General features: G+C 39.0%; 1 protein-coding gene across 1 annotated transcript; it reads left to right on the forward strand.

The window, feature by feature from the left end:
• Window positions 1–9474: 9474 nt before the first annotated feature.
• On the forward strand, window positions 9475–12392 carry LOC102804955 (uncharacterized). The gene is made up of 2 exons (XM_085491939.1): window positions 9475–10089; window positions 10227–12392. The coding sequence occupies exons 1-2, from the start codon at window positions 9475–9477 to the stop codon at window positions 12390–12392; spliced, it is 2781 nt and encodes a 926-aa protein (XP_085348065.1).
• The last annotated feature ends 1126 nt before the right edge of the window (window positions 12393–13518 follow it).

Genomic DNA, 13518 nt, shown 5'->3' on the forward strand with positions numbered 1-13518 from the left:
CAACGCATTATCAAGTCGATAATATTGATATATTCACAGACCCAATACCCCGGGTCAGTGCCCTAACAATAGTAAAAGATAAAATGAATTTTGCGTAGTTATCATGAAAGCAATACATTACAAAGTTGAAATATTCAGAGCTGGTACAATATTGTAAACAAATTTGCATAATTAGAAAAGCAGTGCACCAAGTGAACGATGTTGATATATTCAAAGTACAGAGTTGCATACAAGTTGCGTAATTACAGTACCGTCGGATATAAGTTTACTAGATCGACGCGCGGAGCACGAAAGAAAAAGTTTGCTAAGGTAATGCGCCAGTTCAGTGCGTGATTTGGGGTCAAACTTCGGTCAACACACACTTGATGTCAGCATCGCCGCGCAGCAAGTTTCGCAAATAAGTACTTGAAGTTCAACTGCACCCCAAAATGATGTCACTGATCACTCAGTTGTTGCATCGTGTGTTGTGTCACGTCATGTCCATGATGCACCCCGTTTCGACTTTGGCTTGCTTTTTCTTCTTATTAGTGCATGTTCTTGTTCACGTAAAATGCGACCTCTCACCAATGTATTAAAACACTTTGAATTTATACTTTGAATGATTATATTTGGTCAACGCGAAACATTAGATTTTCTGAGTCCATTTTTATCAGCGCAGGGTTGTTTTTCAGACAAGATGGGCTTCGTAATATCTGCCATAACATCGCCCGGGCGATCTTTTGGTCCACATTTTTCTAAAAAAAATCGAATCCTTCATGAGATCACCCGGGCGGGATATCGTCCAAATCCGGTAGTGCTGACTTAGAGCTAACTGATTATAACAAATCCGATAACGGTACACTCTCCATAGGCTGAGAGTAATGCAAACATATCTGTACATAAAGGTATGAAGGCCCGCCCTATGTTTAGAGAACCGATTGTACTGTTGACTCAGTTCAACATAACAAAGGGACTTGAATAAATTACGCGGTACGCCATCTTGCTCAGGTTAGCACCCACTTTCGACGAAATTGCTAAGTTTTGTCACGTTTTAGGGAAACAACCAACCATTTTTTTATGATCTAACATTCCACGCATATCAGATGCATGTATATTTACAAAGTATGATCGAAATGGTCGACATTTTGTCATTAATTAGCTGTTTATCTGTGGCCAAATTCGAAAAAAACGGTTTATTGAGTTTTTACGGAAACTAATTTTTGACTAACAAAACTATTGAAGATGTCATCTTTCAACACTTTTCTCTACGCTAACGATGTACAAATTACACAATCTATTCGCCACAAAATGGGCTAAAATATGATGTCTCATGGACGTTTATGTGAGTCGTTGACGTTGAGTTACGGTCTTTGGAACAGGAAGACGTTCGTAAAATTTAGTCCATAAAGTTCAACAGCCTTTATCTCCAGAACTATGGGGAACATAAAACTTTCGAGACCAATTATCAAAGATCATTCATTATCTTATAAAGCAACAGTGAAAAAATCAGAAAGATAGAAAAAAGGAACACCGAGAAACGGCCAATCCCGCAAACAAAACTCTCCGTTTAGGAGGTTAACGGGAACGATCGTAACTTAATCTCCTGAGCAAATATCAAGACGAAACATATATGATCGTATTCTGCTATATCTCAGCTTTCTGGAAACATATACATTTCCATAACTGCATGCTTAGTAACTGGTGAGGAAAGTCCTAAACTCCATTAAACTATAAATTATGTTTCCCTTCTCGCTACCTTAAAACAGTGGTATTATAATAAATAGACGGTATATGAAAATGTCTATACCATTTAAATGCATTCAGTGACATACAATTTTAATTAAATTTAGGAAAAATGGATAATAGAAATTATAAGTTTTCAAATGTAGGCTAGGACATTAAGTCGGAATGTTTATGTGTTTTTCAATAAGACACAGAATAAAATTTAAATGCGTTCGCCGTAGGCAGAGAAATGTTAAAGTGGTTTCAGTAATGTGATTTACCCTTCAGATCTAAATTCGACCACACCCAAACCACACCCAATATGTGTTCTTTTTAATCGGACGCATTTTTAGCAAATTGAACGGAAACATTATTTGACATATTGTTACTTATTATTAATTTATGTTTACGTCCTGGAACAAATGCGTACAGTTGTCCACATGCATATCTCATATGACAATTCTCAATAGTACACTATTCAACGCTTTAAAAGCAATGTACCCGCATCTGGACATCAAACATACAAAAATGCGTTATGTGTTCACAATAGACATTGAATGTTGTTGGACGCCGATTTGTTAATAAACAACTGATAAACGTAGTTTAAAAGTTTCACTTGAAATAAACATCAATTGTGAGAGCTATTTAGATTTGTACTTCCTTGGCACACTGAAAAACACAAGTGGAGATAATGGCTAATTTGCATAACCAATCACCCAGAAAGAAATTTGCTATTGCTCATGAGTAAAAATAGTGCATAATATGGATGTTCCGTCATTTCTTCTTTTCACTCTGTTTGTTTTCCTTATTAATGTACACTCTTGCTAAATCTTGCTAAGCATTCATAAGAGAGAATGTTTGTACCCGTTTTCTGTAATTTAAAATCGTCTTTTGAGTATGTTCCACTATTCACAATGCAGAAAAACCTTAACAGTCTATAGCCAAGACTGTTTGGAGTAATTTTTTTTTTGCTTTTTATTATTCAAAGTCCCCAAGAACCTGCATCTATACTTTAAGAATGGGTGCATGAATGCATCACTCACAGGCAAGACAAGAAGTGTTATTGAAAGAAAACTGTTTACTTCATCGAAGATTGGACAGTTGAACGGAGACAGAGTATGATAGCGAAACATCATGACTGGGTAACAAACCTGTGATTGGTTTGGTGATAGACGTTGTTATCAGTAACTGGAAGCAGAACACAGCTACCAACAGCTTCATGACCACACTGATGTAGGATCCTATACAGAATATAGAATATATGTTTTGAAAATGAAAACACACTTTAAACAGTTTGCACGATGTGGTTATGCCTTGTAAAAAACAGAAAAATGAAAGAAAATGGCAGTCTTGTTAATTTGTAGAGTTATCTGCTCACTATGCCAAATTAATCCAGCTAATGCCATGAACAGTTCGCAAAGTTTGTAATTGCGTTTATAGTTTGATCAATTTCTCATGTTTCCTACCTGCTCCTTGAGATCAGTTAACAGTTCGGGAACATCTATGAATGTACGTTGCCGTCTGTGCAATCAGGAGAACAGATTGCCTGACCATTACGTCGACCAAAAGCAGTATATGTAAATCGTCACGATTTTGGGCGTTTCCTGCACAATTATTTTACACTAAGTTGTGGGTCCCTTTCATGCAATAAAATTAAATGACAGCATGGAGGCTTTACTTGAGGGATATATTGTATTTAATGCGCACCATCTATCATATAACCAAGCGTTACATGCGATACAATACAATTAACTGAAAAGATACACGAAGAAATCACTAAATACAGTACTCGATTATTCTCAAAATACAAACATAAATATCCATACATAGGCATATACATGTACAAGTCACATAAGAAACACGGCATAAAATCCCGTGTTACCGGTTCGGTTACGCAACGGTTACATGGCGGTTATGCAGTGAAACCGTGTGTAACTGTCACGTAACCGTCGGACAATGGGGGTGGTATATCCATCGCGTAACCGTCAGCCGGAAATGCTATGTTTATCGTCCATTCAGTTCAATGTAAATCAACGATAATTTCTGGAAAAAACGAAGACTTCCTTTCAACGTTTATACGTACACTTCTAAATAAATGCAGAAATATACGCCAAATTACGTTGAAACTGAAACGGCATATACAACTGGGTAACCGATCATTACGTTAAAGATTTCCTGGTATTATTGTGTTCTTCCACGTCATGTACGCAGAGTACGCCCATTGTTAATTACGTTTATTTTTACTTTTTCGGAAACTACCTTATAATATTTATCCGTACATGGTGTGTATAACCGTTTAGAATTTAAAATGTGTATTAGCTATAAGCATAGGCAATATACAAAATTAGTCCAGATTCGTATATAGCGCCCTCATATAGCTTGTTTTTAAATTGCTAGTTAAGTACAATTACTCGCACATCATACGCCATCAACGACAAACACAGTCGAGGCTTGAAGATTGATGTACCCTCAGTCGTGCTTAGCTCTAATACATCACGCTTCTTGTACGTCTTTGTTAGATCAATTTTGTGACATTTCAAAAATCTAAAAAGTCTAGTTGGGATATGATAGAACGAAGTTCCGTCATATTTTACGTTTTGGAACAAAAACGTGTAAAGGGCTGCACTTGAACTCAACAAACAACACTGGGCAAAATCGTTGGTATACGGCTGGTACATTAGCGTATTCGCACGCGTATATTCCCGATATTCGTAGATATACGTTGGTCGGCGCACACGTACATTCAACGTATGTACGGGGAATACGCAACGTATATTCACACATTCGGAACATACTGATACGTAAATATACACAGCAGTATATTTACGCAGACCGGAAGTATACAGTCCGCACATTGACGTACACCTAATGCAGAACAATGCTGTCTAACGTATTCCTACGTATACGTAGTATTTACGGACACGTGATAAACCACTGCACAGAGTTAATACTGACGCAGATCGACGTATACGTAGCGTATACGGTCACGCAATAAACCAGTGCACACAATTAACATCGGCGTAGATCTACGTATATTTTGCGTATACTCGGCATATTTAAAGCGCATGCTATTGGCTGATTTTTCATGAACATTTGCATACAGGTCACATATTTTAGGTCATGCTTCATTTCCGGTTAATCATTCACGTGGTAATTTGGTTCTTGGGCGCCGCACGTGCTTTAAATTTTTCTAGGTACTAGTATTGTGTTTATAAACAAAGTATCGATAGTATTACTCGTGTTTGCTACCGCAACACATTTATTTATAAACACAATACAACAACCTAGCAATATCACGAGCTCCTGTTACAGTCATATACATGTAAAGATAAAGAAATGGTTATTGCCACACCCATGGCCATCCCAGTGATCAGACGTTTTTTTATGAACACATGACCAGCAACGAGGCATTAACCCTTTCTTTATCTATAAGTTACAGGTGGCTGTTCTCCCGTGACTTGCATCAGACTGGATCGCATGCCACAGGAAATTAAACGTGGGAGGTGATTCACAATGACATATTTGGCCACTCGATGTTCAACACAAGTAGGATCAGGGCAACGTGAACAGTTCATAATCGGAAATAACGTTTACAGTAGATCTACGGTCAACGATAACACATTGCAACTAATGCAATTTCGTGTTAATTAATATTGAGGAGTTGTTTTTGGGTAATTGCAAAGGTGGAAATAAAAGACATACATTTGTGATTCAAGTGATTTAGTATTTATTTGTAATAACAATACACACACTTACAAGTACACAAGTCTTCCTCGACATACATAAATAAATCATATGGGGTTTTAATTCCAATTTAATTGAAGGTGAAAAATAAGTTCATTTCAAGTGGTTTAAATTTAGTGGACTTCTTTAACAGAAATAACGAAATTCAACAATTAATGCATTTAAAGTCAAGTAATTTATAAATTCAATGAAACAAAAGAAATAAAATTCCAGTTATAAGCTAAAAATATTGAAAGGGTTTGGGTTTGGGTAGGAATCAGAAAAAAATCACGCTGGTCATCAAAACTTAGGGCAATCACGTGGGGTTTGACAGGTACATGGTGGTCCTACTTATTTCTGGAGCATGCGGATCGGTTGCCTCCTTGCCACTCGGTTGTCTTAATCCAAAATCAAGTCGTTCAGTGCCATGACCTGAATGTCGGAGACCTCACAATGAACATTCCTTTCCGATCTTCTTCGCCGTCTTCCTCATCTGACATCATAAGGTCCACAACTTTCGTCACCATCTCCCACATCTCTTGTTCTTCCTCTTTAACCTCTTTTCCCGACATTCCGTCAGCTGCAATGATAGAAATGTTATTTATAACTAACACTATATTTATTATTACTGCTATTTTAACAAGCTTGAATAAAACGAATTCAAAATTATAAAAACTATAAATTAACACTTACTCATCTCCTCCTTGGTTCTTTATTTGTTTTTTCCAAGCTGTATAAAAACACTCTCGTCTTTCTCTGTCAGTTTCTGGTAACAGTACCTAAAATAGAATATGTAACAGTTTAATTGAGATTTGTCAAGCAAATTTGAATAGGAAAAGGTGTTGTATTATAATGTTTGGTGACCTGGACAGTTTGTACTCAATATATTACCGACTCAACAGTGGGCAATGAGATTCAAACTTACCTCCCGCTCGAAATCAAAACGTGCTAATCATTGTAGTGATAACTTATGTATTTTATATTTAAAATTATAGGGGTGAAACATATGTTCAGAAAAAGCAAGCCAATCACCAAGAATAAAAAAAGCACGCGAGCTGTAGCTGGAACAAACGTTGACACATTCAAAAAAAATAAAAAAAATATAATTAAGACAGCGTGAAAAAAAATTAATTGCAATGGTCATATCCCGTGATTTCAAATGTTTGCCTCAAATATTATGCCACATGAAACTGTTGTTAAAATGCAAGTTGGTATGAAGTATTAGTGCTATATGACTACATCCACCTACACTTGCTTACAGTAAGTCAGTAGAAGACAAAAGATTTTTTGTTAGTGTGGGCACAGTCCCTCTATGATGGTGTGGGGAAACGTTGGTCAGCGTGGGGGGGGGGGACAGAGGTGTTAATCCGAACATTCATTGTCTGTTCTTGTTTGTGATTGGTTCAGGCAACGTTTCGAGGATCGCGTCGTAGCTCCTTCGTTGGTAGTGGGAGCGTGTAAATGGCGAGAGCAGGGTTACCACGAAAGTTGGGTTACCGCTATCGCCATTTATACACTACCATATTTTATTTAATAAAAAAATAAAACAAGAGACTGTATGCCAGTCTAACGCCCACTTTACACTAGCCTGTATCGGTTAATTGCTGAACAGCCTGAGCCCTTTGTCAACTTGAGTAGAGCTCTTTGAAAACAATGAAGGATCACACAAAAGCATGGAACAACGGAAATCATATGGTATAACCAGGCCAACATGAATTACTAGTAATTTGGGTGAAGAGGTCAATTAATTAGATCGGACATCAATTTTCGACTTTCGCATACTTACGTTTTTTCTGACATATAAAATAAAATTGCATATATAGCGATTTACAGGCTGTAATCAAAATCGATCCACTGAATACAAGTTATAATAGTTACAATAAAATGGTATGAACTAAGTGTGAAAAATTGAACAGTGACTTTTCTATGCGTGTTTGAAATGACACAGCTAGACACGCTACATCGACTGAAAGTTAAACACAACTTACACAAATACTGCAGGGTCAATCCGGACACGCTGATTTTCAGAATTTCTAAAAGGGTTGATATCATTCTTATCGTGGATGCTTATCCACGTGTGTGTTTCTCGATTCAATTATATTTGTTGTTGTTTAATTATAGTTATTATTTTTCATTCGTATTTACTTTGTATCGATAGACAACCATTTTCTGTATTTGTTCGTTTTGGTTTCATTCGATTCCAAGCATTATTCTCTGAGTTATGTCTGTTAGAAGCCGTTTCATGCTTCATTTCACCTCACAATACATGTATTCCTATGACAAAGAAGCACAAATCAATTTATTGTAAGCCATTTACGTAATGTCCACAAACATGCCTTTGTCACAGCGAACGCAAGAGAAGTCGCAACTTTGTAGCGGATTAAGCCGAAATGTTTATTCTATAGTGACCTTCTCACATGGCACACCAATCATAGCGTTTTTCCTCCAATTTTAAAATCCGCGATGTAATCCTATTAACCCTATATAAAAGGTGTTTTAGTGCATGTTTAGTGTGAATTGTTCTAATTGTACTTTGATGCCAGACTTGTCTTCCGAAATAAACGATGTATTACAGTCTACCATAGTCTCTTGTGTTACCATTACACAATCACAGTGCTCACAGTTTTTTTTTTTTGGACCTGATCGAATGTGTGCGATAGACAGCCACATTTTGGTGCCGAGACCAGGATACTCTACAACTCCAAACTACTCAACTTACAACGCACACTAATCGAGACAGTTTCCCGTCGACGAACATCATGTCTGACAATGAAGATCGAGATTCCGTCGCTGTCGACCTCACGCAACAAAAGAAGAACAGAACAACGGCGAGGAGACAACTCACCACGATAATGAAACAGATCGAAACACTCATTGCAGACTACGATAAACAAGAAGCTGGCATTGCAAAACATTTCTCAATTATTCGATGTCTCGAAAGTACGTCTGGATTATCTAATCTCCGTAGACGCCAAAATTCTCAATATGATCCCACCCGAACACCCAGAATTCGATGAAACAGATTTGTATGAGATCGAAGCAACGACACGACATCTCAAAGTTTCATATTTCTTAAGAGACGCAGTCGCAGGGAACTCCTGATGTTTACAAGCCGCAACTACATCACAAGTTAACCAAGTTCAGCCTACACAAGTTCAACAATCACCTAGGTTCAAGTCTATTCAGCTACCGAAACATGAGATTCCTACATTTCAAGGAAATCCCATTCTCTGGACTGAATTCTATGATACGTACAACGCTGCTATTCATTCAGACAATCAGTTGTCTAATGTCCAGAAATTCACGTATCTCCGAAGTTTTCTTGGAGGCGAAGCTAAGCGACTCATTGATGGACTTGCCATGACTGACGTAAATTATGATACTGCCATTGAACTTCTCGAGAAACGGTATGGGAACAAGCAAGACATCATTAACGCCTACATGACGGCTCTATGGGACATTGTCTCTGGAGCATGTTTGCTACACTCCTCATTCTCATTACAATGATTGTGTGTACTTTGACGGTGTACCGCCCGACCGGAAAGTGTGTACGACCCTTGCATTGTGCTAAAACGTAAGTGTTAAAATTGGCTGAAATCTTTCCATGAACTCTGATAAGTCCTACAAAAGATGAAAAAAAATTGTGGATAAGATAGTCACACATTTAATATATTGACGTCCATTACGCGACAAACCATGAATGTGCATTCGAACCCTGACTAAAACAGATTGTATTAGATGTGTATTATAATGTCTGCCGTTCACGTGCATAGGCGGCGAATAAATGAACATACATCTGTCAAACACGGTGTGAAATCGTGAAAATGCCCTGCAAAAGACGAAAAATAGTTGTTAAACAAGATAGTCAAGCATTCGTTGTGCATTTAATATATTAACATTAGATATGAACACGTATCGAATATAATTTACACCAGGGCCGGATCGACCAAACTATTTTGGGGCCGGAATGTCCAAACCAGGGCCGGAACATCTTTTTTTTACAAGGGCCGGATCGTCTAGAAATCGACATTATCCCGTCTGAGCGAACACATGTCAAACGAAATACGCGTTTTATCAATCGGTGAAGGTACAAATCTCGATAGCCAACCGAATTCAACCGTCGCTACGTTCTACACAAGAACTACAGCCCGCGAATCTACCACTTCTAGAAATAATTATTCCACACCCCATGGTTATAAATCGACAAACGGACATGATTCTGCCAATAGTTATAACCCTGGTAACCGAAAAAGACCGTCACAACGACCCTGCGTGTACTGCCGTGGACCTCACAACCCCACGGATTGCGTCAAAATATCTGACCATAAGACGAGAATGGATATTGTTAAACGCAGACAACTTTGCTACAATTGTCTCGGAACACACCCCGTTAAACAATGTAAATCTCGATACACGTGTAGACGTTGCCAGGGGAAACATCACACCTCGCTCCACGATGAAGGAAACGCTTCCAAGCCATCTGAAGTTCGAACTGCCAACGTCAGTGTGAATTTCTCTCACGCGTCTCACAACCCGTCTCAATGCTCGTATCAGGGGAGACGTAGTACAACTGATCCACGAACACGCCGTGTCTTACTAAAGACAGCCAAAATTCCAACAACGTGCGGAGGGAAACAACAATCGCGACAGTTCTATTCGACGAAGGTGCGGATCGTTCGTTCGTAACCAAAAGATTTGCGCAAGCCATCGATGCTAAAGTACACAGTTCAGAAGTACTCAACCTGAAATCTTTTTCAAATCCACGTACTGGATTCAAGACAATTCCGTGTACCACTCTACAGTTGCATCAACGCAACGGCAATCGCACACCTATAGACCTCCTTTACGTGGAAGAAATCTCCGACAATCTAACGAACAATGTAAACACTGATATCAAGCAACTTAATTATCTTCGCAAACTCAAGCTTGCACATCCAATTTCCGATGAAACTACTATGACGATCGACATTTTAATAGGTGTGGATCGGTATTGGGATTTTGTTGGAAATCACGTAATCCGAGGCCACGGTCCCACAGCTGTCAGCTCGTGTTTCGGATACTTACTATCAGGACCCATCAACACCGGTAAGCCACGTACGAAACACGTACAAGCATTTCACCTCACCGCGATCCCGTCCGATGATGAACTGCTCGCCAAGAACGTCGCTTCGTTTTGGGAACTGGAATCGATCGGTATTCGCGATCCAATAAACCCCCCGGAAAAGAAGACAACCGACGACGAACAATTCAAACAATATACAGAAAATTGTTTGTCCGAAGAAAATAATCGTTTCATCGCCAAACTACCATGGAAGTCTAGCCACTACTCACTGCCAACAAATTTTGACATTGCGAACAAACGCACTCGTCATATGATCAAGAAACTGCCACGTGATATTACTCAAGTCTACGATAAAATCATCTCGGATCAACTAAAAGCCGGTTTTATCGAGCGAGTAGAACAGGATGACACTACCAGTGGTCACTATCTCCCTCATCGTTCAGTTAAACGCGATAGCTCCTCAACTCCAATCCGCATCGTGTACGACTGCAGTGCAACTTCCGGAATCGGACAACCAAGTTTAAACGACTGTCTGGAAAGAGGACCCCCACTATTGAACGACCTAACCGCAATGTTAGTTCGTTTTCGCTCCAATCCAGTCGCATTAGCAAGCGATATCGAAAAAGCCTTCCTACAAATACGACTCGCAGACGAAGACCGTAAATATACGAAATTCCTGTGGTTATCTGACATAAATGATCTAACCAGTGAATTCATGACATACCAATTCACTTCCGTATTGTTTGGAGCCAGGTGCAGCCCGTTTATTCTGAAAGCCGCTATCAAGACTCTAATAAACAATCATCCGAATATACCTGCTGCCAACGATCTACAACAAAACATCTATGTTGATGACGTAGTAACTGGTAGTCGTGATACTAACGAAGCTATAAAATTCTATGAAGACTCAACGAAATTATTGTCTACACATGGATTTAATCTTCGATCATGGAGTACAAATGATCAAACCACCCGTGATGTCATTAAACAAGACAGTAAAGCGAATCCTAACACTACTGTTAACGTGCTAGGTGTGAAGTGGAACACTGAAAGTGACGTCATCTACCTGAAACCACTAAACTCACCAAATATCAACGCCATGACCACAAAGCGTGAAGTAGTCAGTTTCGCCGCCAGTCTCTATGACCCACTAGGTCTCCTTTCACCGGTGCATGTTCGAGCGAAGTTGTTTATTCAATCGCTATGGAAACTGAATCTTCATTGGGATACACCCATATCCGACGAACTCAATACTAATTGGACTAACATAGCTCACGATCTACGAGAGGTAACAAACATTTGCGTTACCCAACATTATTTTGCCGACAGTGCCGATAACAAGAACAACATCGAGATACACGCATTCTCAGACGCTTCAAGCAAAGCCTATGGTGGTGCTGTGTACATAAAGTCAGGAAACCAAACTTCGTTGGTGATGTCAAAGACACGTGTTGCACCAACCAATAAAAATACGCTGACTTTGCCTCGTCTTGAACTCATGGCTGCTTTGACCACAACCCGACTCAGTAAATTTGTCTCCAATGCGTTGTCAGTGAAATATAATATCACTCGTCGCGTGTTGTGGTCAGACTCCCAGATAGTTCTGCACTGGATAAATTCCTGCGGCAAACCAGACCTATTCACTTCCAATCGCATAACGGAAATAAACAGTTTCCCACAAGAAAGTAGGTACGTACCGACCAGCTCAAATCCTGCCGATTTACTAACCCGCGGACTTAAATGTGAAGAATTACGCAACTCTACCCTCTGGTGGACCGGTCCCTCATGGTTGAAAAATCGCGCCTTGTGGCCTGTATGCGAACTCTTTGGTGCCGACACGATATCTGACATAACCGTGAATCATTTACTAACTGGCGACACCCATGAACCAATCATAGCTGAATGACATCGTCCTAGTTCACGACTACGTGCGCAAACGAGTAAATTGGCAATTAGCACGGGTAACGCGACTACTGCCAGGTAGCGATGGACTGATCCGAACCGCTGAAATCCAAACCAAATTCGGAGTTACAAATCGACCAATTGCTAAATTGTATCCACTGGAGATAAGCAATATCACACCAACAAACGATTTGTCGACTTCACCCCGAGAGAATACTTCAACAGATTATTCCGAATCTACACCCATCGCCTCATTGGAAACGGGTAATTCAATCACAACGCAACCCCCTACTCAGAACAGCCACCCATTCTATCTGAGACGATCAACACGCAAGGCCGCGATACAAGCCCAAGAACGGATTTATCATCTGTCGAAGTCTGAACTTTAAAGTTGTAATACATGTACATATATTAGTGAACAAATATGTCTTTTACTATTTGAATTGAATCAACAACAAACATATTCATTACTGTGCGATGTACGTTTTCTCGCGCCCCGAGTATATCGTGGTGCTTATCCACGTGTGTGTTTCTCGATTCAATTATATTTGTTGTTGTTTAATTATAGTTATTATTTTTCATTCGTATTTACTTTGTATCGATAGACAACCATTTTCTGTATTTGTTCGTTTTGGTTTCATTCGATTCCAAGCATTATTCTCTGAGTTATGTCTGTTAGAAGCCGTTTCATGCTTCATTTCACCTCACAATACATGAATTCCTATGACAAAGAAGCACAAATCAATTTATTGTAAGCCATTTACGTGAATTGCATGAATTACTAGTAATTTGGGTGAAGAGGTCAATTAATTAGATCGGACATCAATTTTCGACTTTCGCATACTTACGTTTTTCTGACACATAAAATAAAATTGCATATATAGCGATTTACAGGCTGTAATCAAAATCGATCCACTGAATACAAGTTATAATAGTTACAATAAAATAATATGAACTAAGTGTGAAAAATTGAACAGTGACTTTTCTATGCGTGTTTGAAATGACACAGCTAGACACGCTACATCGACTGAAAGTTAAACACAACTTACACAAATGCTGCAGGGTCAATCCGGACACGCTGATTTTCAGAACTTCTAAAAGGGTTGATATCATTCTTATCGTGGATGCTT

Source organism: Saccoglossus kowalevskii, chromosome 17 (genome assembly GCF_978046115.1).
Source record: "Saccoglossus kowalevskii chromosome 17, keSacKowa6.1, whole genome shotgun sequence".
NCBI classification, from domain to species: domain Eukaryota; kingdom Metazoa; phylum Hemichordata; class Enteropneusta; family Harrimaniidae; genus Saccoglossus; species Saccoglossus kowalevskii.

Bases quoted from the DNA above. Each gene is read 5' to 3' on its own strand.
- LOC102804955 (XM_085491939.1), top strand. From the start codon at position 9,475: ATGTCAAACGAAATACGCGTTTTATCAATCGGTGAAGGTACAAATCTC. The intron at 10,090-10,226 runs GTGCGGATCGTT...ACCACTCTACAG, and splicing joins GACAGTTCTATTCGACGAAG to TTGCATCAACGCAACGGCAA.